Source organism: Varanus komodoensis, unplaced genomic scaffold (genome assembly GCF_004798865.1).
Source record: "Varanus komodoensis strain SLA01 unplaced genomic scaffold, ASM479886v1 scaffold2, whole genome shotgun sequence".
In the NCBI taxonomy this organism is placed as follows: domain Eukaryota; kingdom Metazoa; phylum Chordata; class Lepidosauria; order Squamata; family Varanidae; genus Varanus; species Varanus komodoensis.
Window position 1 is genome coordinate 59017627 of NW_025335568.1, and position 10405 is coordinate 59028031.

Here is a 10405-nt window from a genome sequence, read left to right on the forward strand (position 1 = left end):
GAGAGGACCTGCTTGCTGACACTAATGTTATAACACTGAGAGCCAGTGCAGTGCAGTGCAGTCATTTGGGACTGCAAATTAGGAAATTTGAGTTTTAGTCCCCACTCAGCCATGAAGCCCACTCCTCTTAAAATAAAGCTTTCCAAGGTTGATGACTTAGATCCTGATTCAGAGGTGGAGGGTGGGCAGGAACTCACAACGAAATTGCCAAGGCCAAAGGACCCAAAAGATAAAGCAAGAAGTAACTGAGAATTGGGTAATTTCAGATTTTGTTGGAAAATCTAGCAAGTATGCTGATATGGAATGGGGAGGATACAACATCATTAATCTGATCATATGGTGTCAAGTAAGAGGGCAGATTTCTTGTATCAGATACTCTAGGCAACTGGAGCAAAAGCGGCATGATCCACCTTGAAGGCAGAATCAGTTCTTTTAGGTATGGAAGGGAGGAGAGGTATTCTGTTTGCGATTTCTGCAGTACTCTTCTTTTGCATCACAAGGCCAGCCAGCTAGTCAGCTTTACAATCATAAAGACATTTAGTTGGAAGTCTCAGTCCTGGTTTGCTTGGATGGAAGGGAAGAAGACCAGCTATGACACTGGGAGACCTTGAGCCACTCATTTATTCTTAGCCTAACAAACCGCACAGAGTTGTGAGAATAAAATGGAGAGGAGGAAGAAAAAAGGCAAAATATAAATGTAACTGATAATTAAATAATACTAAGAACAGGCAAAACCAGGACAGCCAAAGCCAAGTGCCACTCAAATGTGTAGCCAGACCAAAACTGTTAGCTGCAACATTCAGTAAAAGTGTGGCCAACTGGGTTCCTAGTCCGAAGGACAAGTACTAAGAAATGCATACTGCTGAACATTTAAGGATAAAATCCTAACTGCATTTTTAATAAGTAAGTCATATGCTCTGTAAAACTTCTGCATGAGTATGCACATCCTGCTATACTGTAATTAATAAGAACCTGAGAACATTAAGGTATCTAATTGTTTTAAACACATAAATACCATTCACAGGGTGGTTTGTTAAATAGCAAAAAGATGGACTAATTTTTGTGCAAATTGCAGGAAGCCAATTTGCTTAATGGCAACATTTACCAATGGAAATCTACTTGTCTTCTGTCTTTTTTCAGAAGACAAGTGCAATACAAATGGAAAAACTGATTAAATATTGATTACTCAAATCAGGACTTTCAGCTTGTTAGCTTAAAGAGCTTTAATCTAAACCTACCCACCCCAATTTCTCCTTCCAAAATTGGCAAAATTCTAAGCAGCAGCCACCGGATGTTATGTGAGGAATTCAGAAGAGAGCACTCAATTCCATTTCATTCAAGTTTGCAAAGGTTTTTCCCATGGAAGCTGAGGTGGGGGATGGGGAACGTTGCTCCATTCAGATTCAGCTCGAAGGATGATGGTCAAATAGCTTTCCAAAGCTTGTCTCAGTTGGCAGCTCTGCCTATTCCTCCTCACTGAAGTCTTTTTTGCAAATCGCTGAGCTGAATTCACTCACTATAACTCATCTTTATTTGTATTATTAAGACTCATCCTACGCCTTTTCCGCTACTCCTCTCATCGCCAGCATTTGCCTAATATAGACTGAAATCTCTCTGAAGTACCAGGCAAGTAATAAAGCCCACAAAATCACCATAAAATAAAATTGTGATAAAAAACCTCCGAAGACTCTTTATAGCTCTCATGATAACCAAGGCCTTTCCTTGGGCTTTTCGTTCTTAAACCTTTTATTAAAATGCAGGGAAACCAAATTCAAAACATGACTGGATGTGCCATACATTTAACATATGTATTCCTCAATTCACTCCCTTTATAAATCTCCCCTTCATCCAAAAAGCATTCAGTTGTCCTGGAAGAGGCCACAGCACCACCAGCATGCTACAAAGACAGACAAGTGATGGCCTGAAGTGCCTCCCAGTCGCAATGGCCTAGTCTGGATAGCACACCATGGCCATTGAGCCACAGCACCTGTGGGCTCCAGGTTGCACATGCAAGAGTTAATCCCTGCCCCTGCTGACTGGGTTCACACTGCACGACAACCCTCAAGCAAGGGTCACATGTTCAAAATGGCAATCACATGCACTGCAGTCTCATCATGGGTTATTTCTGCAGTGGGTTGTCATGTCATATGAAGTGAAGGCGAGTGCATTGGTCACACAAACAGATAAGTAGCCAATTGTTCCCAGCTCTACTGTTATGTCCCTCATGGCATTTCACTCCCTTACTCCTCTGGTTTGACCAGCATCAACTATGCAAAGCCTTTCCGCTCTCTACACCAACTCCTCCATTTTTGCCTGAAACTGTTCACCCAAACACCCTCATGATGCAATCTCTTGATCTTCCTTCAATATCTTCCTTCTCCTCCATGCAACTCCCAGCACACACCCCAAATCTGTTTAAGAGGGTCCTGCAATGCTGTGAATAGGTATGGGGAAGAGTGCAGGAGAGGCTACAGGAGGGAGGGGAAATGTATTACAGCAGCAATTTCACTTCTGCTGGAAGAAAGACACCTTTGGATCTGAGCCCTACTATACTGCAATGCCTAAGGAACAGTCTGTCTTTCTCTGCTTTTTCTCACAACCAGCATTTGTATTTGGCAGGTTGAACATCTGTGAAAAAGACGACAAAAGCTGTATCAGCTCTGCACTGATTCCTCCATCTCTCTATACACCTTTCTTCCCAACCTGCATTTAAAATTAATTTTCTCCCAATGATTTATTTCTTGCAAAAAAGTCATTGTATTTGGCCATATACTGTGCCACCGAATAGCCACCTATTATTTGTATGCTAATTGATTGTGTTCTCACCATCTTCTATTTTCATATTTGAATTTCATTAGTACTCCTTGCTTCTAGTTCTAGATCCATTTATTATGCTAAATGAGTCCTAATCCATGTCCCTGCTGAACTCATTAGATACCTTCCCAATTAACCACACAGCTATTTATAATTGTACTTTGTGGTACACCAGCCATTTTTAAGTCGTGTAAAAGCATCACTTTCAGGGTTGCCAACTCTCCATATTTTTAAAATTACAGTTTTTGAGTTAAATGGAATTTTCTTAGAGGTATATCACTTGGAAGTACACCACTATAAAAGAAATCTCAGTTATTATTTGAATATGTTTCTAGCCTTTGCAGTGGTGATAAACATATAGCTGAATGAACCAAGAACAGGTTAAATTGGGTATAATTTAAATATCTTTAAACCACACAAATTTTCAGCTAATCTCATGATTCTGAAAAGCAGACAGGCAAGATTCTGATTACTTGAATTTCATGATGCCTGCATAGTTTTGAGAGATTTCATCGCAGCTCAATTCTTATGAACAAATCTTGTTTTTATGCATTGAAACAAGAATGTCAATGCCAACTTAAAAGGCTGCCTTAGGAAGTCTCACTCAAATACTTTTACAAATATCTTATCAGATTGCTTATTGCATTTAGGAAGCATATTTTCAAGATGGAAAAACATGTTTGAGTGGCATCATTTATTCTTTATTAATGCTCCAGGCTGTTTCTTACTGACAGTTCCACAATGCCCTAATAAGCTAATTCTGTGGAAGAGACCAAACTGTAGCTTTGGCTGAAGGCTGAAGCATACATTTAAGACTCCAAAGTACAGTCAATTCTCAACAGACCTGAGAAAGAAAGGAAATCTGTGCAATTACCAAGAGGCAAACTTGGCTTTTATGTAGAAACTAAGCTGATTTATTATAAGGTTCAGTTGCTTACAAGAGCAGTCAACATGACTCACATAAAAATGCTCATTTTCCTCACCCACATTTGTATCTCAATCCTATTTTATTCCTCAGTTCCCATTCCTATGAACCTTCTACACCTTGCAACAATTTCTGGAGAGAGGTATCAATGAACATGACATATTTCAGGCCTCAAATCAGTGGCAAAAATATTTCAGATGACTATGTCAACATCAGTTTCCAGAGGGGGAACTATGTTAGTCTACCACAGCAAAAACAGCAAAAATTTTTATGGCACTTTAAAGACCAACAAACCACTTATGGTAAAAGCGCCTATGGTTGACAAGAGATTATGCCATTATAGGTTTGTTGCTCTTTTCCAATCCTGCAAGAACCTGTAAGAAAAAGAAATCAGCTGAGGAAAATGAAAAGGTCTCTATTTGGAGACCACCACCATGGGAATAGAACACCCCACAACCTAAGGACTAGCCAACATTATAGATGGTCACCAGTCAAACTTGAGGCTATGCCACTGATGCCTTGGCCCAAAATGAGAGGTAGTGCAGGCTAGTGGCAATGTGAACTAGATAATTGCCAGTTCAAATTTCATGCCTGCAATGTACTCTCTCAGTGACCTTGGCAAGCCACGATTGTCGAAGCCTCCTTTCCACTGCCATAGTCTGCAGCAGAGGAAACACTGACTTGCCTTGACAATTGAGCTCAATAATCCTTACATGTTTGTAAAGTGGTATTTAGCATTTAAGTCAAAGTGGTTACACCAAAGAAATAGCAGTAACTCTTTGGATCCTAACAAGTTTCCTTAAAAGGATGCCATAGATATGCAATTGATTATTCCACCTTGCTTGGTATTTGTGTAACAGCAAAAAAGCAAAGAAAGATAGATAAACCCTATTCTGATAGGGGCAGCATGAAACATGTGATGTAGCCAAAGACAAGGCAATTTTGCAATATTGTTAAGCGATAAACAGAAACACAACTGAATAATGGTTGTAATGCATATTAATATTTACTGATGCAACCACAATGAAGATAGTTACTTAGAAGCAGAAACCACTAGAAAAAGAAAAGCTCAGAACTGCTGATAGGTGACGCAGAGATGCACGATTTATTGAATTTTTCCAGGCAATCAGTGTTTACCTTTTGTTATATCAGGCCTTGAAGAAGGCTGGCTTGTTGTTTCTTCAGGATCTTCATTACTACTCTCAGAGGCATCACTGTCAGTTTCGTCATCGTCATCACTGTTTGTATCATCACTGGCATCGTTATCACTCTCCACTCTCTCATAATCACTGTCATTTGACTCTTCATCTTCAGAATCCTGGCCAGAACCCACTTCAGGCAGGAGCTTTGGTCTTTTGGCATCATTGGCACTTCCAGCAGTGCCACTGCTCAAACCTTGCAGAGGTCGCTTTTGAGCCAACAGTTTTGGATTCAGGATGTTGATCTGCCCATGGTCATCTGAAGTCTGTATTCTTGGGGTGATAGTGTCCTTACCAGAGGAGGAACTCTTCTCTGGGGGATGGCCCCCTCCTTTACTCCCACGCAGCTGCTTCATAAGGCTTTCAGTATATGCTTTTATACTTCAACTCAGTTGCCTCAAGCTGAAAAAGAAGCTACAATTAAACTTCCATTTCAGTGTAGTTCAAGATGTCCTAAAGACAGTGGTTCAATGTCCAGTGCCATTTCCTAGCTTGCATGTCAACTTGTACCCAAACAGCTACACCAGGAGTCACCTCTCTGAGATGGAACTATGGCACTGATTGTGTGTCTATATGTGTAAGTACAAGGGACAACTGTATCTTGGATTTCAACTCTTAGAGTAGAAACTTGGTGCCAGGACTCTCATTTCATTCCAGCCAAGAAAGGAGGAGTCGGGTACCCCTTTATTCTATAATGCACTAAAGATCTGACAGTGAGAAGGCATCTAGCTACACATTCAGTCTCTACAAGTTTAAGCACAGATGGTATCTGCTACTTGATGCTTTACAAAGCTGGGGGAGTTTATAGATCCTCGAAGTGATGACTCAGTAAGGGTTACCTTCCATTACATGGAACTCAGCAGAAGGGAGGGAAAAAAATCATTAGAGGCTTCAAGGACAACTCCTGCTCAGTTCTTTGAGGAGAAATAAGGGTCTTCCGCACAGGAAGAGCCTTTGATTTTAACATACAAGGCCGACTCCTAATGCATTCATCCTAGGTCTGGCCCAGGATTTACAGTACAGTCTTATGCAAGTTTACTTAAAGTTAAGTGCTACAATCATCAGCAGTTAAGCATGTTGAGAACTGCAGTATAAGATTGCAAAATATTATTTTGCTATTTAATCATAGGTAAGAGCTACACAATTTAACACTTTCTTGAGAGTAAAATGCAACTTAAAGATCAATCAATTAACAGACTTCTGAGCACTATGTTATAGACATTTTTACAGCAGCTGATGAACAGTGCTATTTGTTTTGTACTCCAAATAGCAAAGCTAGAGAACATGTGGCCCTCTAGATGTTGTTGGACTTCAGCTCTGATCAGACCCACCCAGAGTGGCTAATGGTCAGATATGGTGGGAGTTGAAGTCCTACAACATTACAAGGACTACAGATTCCTCATCTTTATTTATAGCATTCATCTCTGTCCTACTTGAGGTGGGGAAGGAGAACTCATTATACACAGATATGCTTTCCAAGTGGCTACAACTGCCCCCAACCCAAATCCAACCCCATCCCAGCATTCTCGCAGTCAATTCCTCTTCCACATCCACCATAGTCCTCTTCAGGCATTTAAAATGTCTCATCCTGAAGAAGCCATAAAGATGCACATGCAAATCCCTGCTCCTCTAATCCTACCTCCTTCTGTTCTGAAGAAGCTGTAATTGCTTTTGGCTAAATTCAGTTAAAAGCTCTCCATGCAATTGGAAGCTGTGCACAATCATGATTAGCCTTTCCAGCATTTCAAAACACTTCTCCAAAACTCAATTCGTAACTGCATACTGGGCCAATCAAGCTTTTTTCTAGGGAAGTGTAGGAGGGGACATCTGTTTCACAGGGGGGCTTGTGCTTGGTACAGAAACCTTGGGAAGTAGAATAAGAATAACTGTGCTATGAACAAAAACACATGCCTTACAGACAGAAATATAAGTGGCCTATTTCCCACCAATGCAACATTCAAATGGATTTGGAAGTGTACAACACTTCCAAGTGTACAGTTCTATATAATGATAGCTCAATGGCTCTTCTCTGGAAATGCTAAGAGTGAAACTTCTGCATTAAGGACCACTGAGAATCCAATGTAGGAAGAGTAGAGGTGCAGGATGCCCCACCACCTGCAAGGCAAGGATTCCACCTTCTCCTCCTTCCTCAAAATGCACCGCCTTGAGATGCCCCTGAAAATTGCCTATCAGGGATGCTGCCTGTCTACTGGATTTCTAGTGGAGGAATGGTGTCGTCTCCATCATGGGAAATCTACCTGGTTAGGGATCTTGGGTCCATTCACCAAGGGAATTCTTATACCTCTAATGCATATCCATTGCTTCAACGGATTCAGTTAAAGCAAACCTCCTTAGTTCTAGAGATCACTGTGCTGCAACAATTCTGACCCATGGAACTAAAGTGTGAAATGTTTTATGAAAAAGGGACAGTGCACACACACATCAGCATGGGAGCTTCTGTAATTGCTCACGGGAATGCAGGATAGAGATAGGAGTGGGGCATGGAGGTAATCTAGTTCATTGTCGAAGTTGCTTCTTCTCCCAAGCAGTAAGATTCCAGAATGAAGATATGCTCATAGCAAAACATAAGGAAATATCCCAGGTGTGCTGTATTTTAAAGAATTTCACACCTTTAATTCCAAGCAGAATTCAGAAAGTGCAGCTTTCACTATAACCAAAACTTCAAACACTACTTTGACATTCCTAATTGTTATGCAGAGGTTAAATACCTAGATCTGGTGCTTGTAAAAAGGTGGCAAGCCTAATGCGGGCAGGTTCTTTCTAGCAAGCACATAACCAGGACTTCCATTTCTGAAAAGTTTCCCTCCAGCTCTTGGATGCAGGGTGAGGTCAGGGCCAGTGCACATGTTCTGTGAACACGTGGCACAAACAACAGAAAGGGATGGCTGCTTCATCCAAACAGAAGGGATAGATGATGTTATCTATCACCTTCCTATCAGTAACAACTAACTTCAAAACACTAAATGTTCTCTTATGAGTGGCTTGTGTTCAATATCTAAGAGTAATGTGGGGTGCATGATTGAAGTGCCCATTCTACAGGAAGTTTTATATCAGCCTTCTCCTAACCAGGTGCACTCTGAAAGTTCTGAGCTATAACTCCCAACATTCTTGACTAGACTAGCTGGAGCTAATGGGAATTGAAGTCCAAAACGTCTGAAGAGCACCAGATGGTGGCTGACTGCTATAGATCCACAAATAAAGGCATGGGGTAGTATCTGAGATAATCCTACTTAAAATAGACCTACCAACATGAATGAGACTTAAGTTAGACTAAATTAGAGTCAGTGTGACGTAGTGGTTAAGAGTACAGGACTGCGACTCAGGCAATCTGGATTCTAGTTTCCACTCAGCCATGGAGCCAACTAGGAGACTTTGGGAGAGTCACTTAGCCCAACCTACCCCACAGGGTTGTTGTTGTGGGGTTATGTTTGAAAGCAGAAGTATCATGGAAGCCACCTTGAGTTCTTTGTAAGAAAAAAGGCGGAGTGTAAATCTAATAAATAGAATAACTTTGTGACTACGGTTAACTTCAAGTCCTACTTATTTCCATAGGCCTAATACTGAATATTACTCATAAGAAAAACACGACTGGATCGGCCCACCTAGTTCAGAAGCTGTCCATCAACCGGGCAGAAACGGATCAGCAGCCCACCCATCTTTTCCCTCCCCATTATCTGATACTCAGAAGATTCACTGCGTTTCAACCTGGAGGTTCACTTAGCTACCGTGGCCTTTAGCGGATCCGTCAGAAACCGTTCCTGGCAGATCGAGAAATTATTCCCAACCACCGCAGCGCTGACCCTACACACCTCGCCCCCTCTTTCCCCCACTTCACACGAACCCCGAGTAACGAAGCGTGGGGAGCCGGTGGTGCGAGAAAAGAGCAGGGGGTCGGCCACCGGAAGGGGCGGTGCCTAGCGAAGGACGTGCGAACTGACCGGGCTTGCTGCCAGACACGAGTTCTACCTGCCGCTGACGCGCTGCCCACGCTCATCTCCACAAGGCAACAGTCGGTCCCTCTCCCTGGGCTGCCTCCACGCACTGCTCGGCTTGTAGACCACGCCGCCGCGGCTCCTTCCCGTTTCCTGGCAACCGGGCCTTGTTCTCGGGAGTCACAAAAGGCGGGGCGCGCCACTCCACTGGCAGCGCATGCGCACGTGGAGACCACGTTTCCGGACGGGCGGGGCAGCCTTCCCTGCAGAGCGGAGGTACGCTCATGCCCGCCCCCTGCCTACGCCACATGCAAAGAGAAAAAGGTCGGAGTCGGGTGGTTGTTGTTCATTCCTTTATTTGTAACGCCGGGGTGAACTCGCAGTCCCACGTTCCGTGCGCCCGGTAGGGATGTCGCGGCAGCGCTCCCTGCAGGTTGCTCAGCCGTAGTTGCTCTGTAGTCGCCACTTTTCCTGACTCCACCACGTGGAAGAGGCCATGAAAAGGGCCAGGTTTCTAGACCATCATGCGCCTGAGCATTTTCCCTCGTCCTCCACCCCCCCGTCTTTGCCCCTGTCCAAAATTTTTTGTTCCTCCCGTCTGTTTGCTAACATGCGGACTCTTGAGCATGCCAGTCAAGTCAGTTAGACCAACTTGAACGTGACACGTGCACGCGACGCCTTCGGAATCGCTGGGCCACGCGAAGGTTCAGAAGAACATGGCCTCGGGAAAGGCACCTGTGGGAAGGAAACACAGGAATTAAGCGGAGCGAAGGGCTGTGCTAAAACTCCATGGAGCCTGCCTCTTGTTGTGGCTTCTCAGCTGAGGGGTGCCCAAATTTTTCTTGGAAATGAACCTGTGGAATTTTGAGAATCTCAAGGGTGCTCTCATAAAATGGCCTCCTTGGGTGGGGAGAGACTGGGCTGTTCATTAAAATGGCTGTCAAAATAGTCATGGCTGGTCACAAAACACTGGTTTCCCAGAAGGCAAAAAACATTCTTTTGAATATAAAGTGCTGGAGTGCAGCTTTAGCATACCAGACTCCAAATGGGAAAATACATTTTTTATAAATCATGCAAAATAAAAATTGGAAGGGGTGGGGAGCCTAGGGGATGCCAACAGAAATGTTTAAGTACATTGATGCCCATGGATACCATACTAGAAATGCCACCCGTAGCTCCTGTTTTTAGAAGGCTACAAAAGTGGCATGAGAGGGACTCTCTGGAACTTGTCTATTTCCTTGAAGGCCTCCAACCTTTCCCCTTATAAACAGGTATAGCAGCAATTTTGGCACCATAGTGAGCAGTTGCTTTATACAGAGTTGACTCTTAATCATTGAAAACGTGAGTCCCTGACAATTGCTATGCAATGTTATCTTAAGCTCAGTAATTTGTGAAGTTCCACACTACCTCCACAGAGTTCCCATTTAATATATACAGAGGAAGAATGCCACCCCCTCTGTCTCTGCTTCCTGGAGCTTTATAAAACTGACATCCTCTGTTCCTTTTAGAATTGC

At 43.0% G+C, this 10405-nt stretch overlaps 1 protein-coding gene across 7 annotated transcripts in view; it reads right to left on the reverse strand.

Annotated features, from left to right (window-relative positions):
• The window catches only part of RRP36 (ribosomal RNA processing 36), a 36857-nt gene extending 27750 nt beyond the window's left edge, over positions 1-9107 (reverse strand). Inside the window, exons 1-2 of one of the 7 annotated variants that reach the window (XM_044429002.1) lie at positions 8898-9087; positions 4877-5340 (exon numbers count right to left, since the gene is read on the reverse strand). In XM_044429002.1, coding sequence (XP_044284937.1) covers positions 4877-5294 — 418 coding nt within the window. In that variant the 5' untranslated portion in view covers positions 5295-5340; positions 8898-9087. The other 6 variants (XM_044428997.1, XM_044428996.1, XM_044429001.1 and 3 more) reach the window with 6 other exon arrangements.
• Between the last annotated feature and the right edge of the window lie 1298 nt (positions 9108-10405).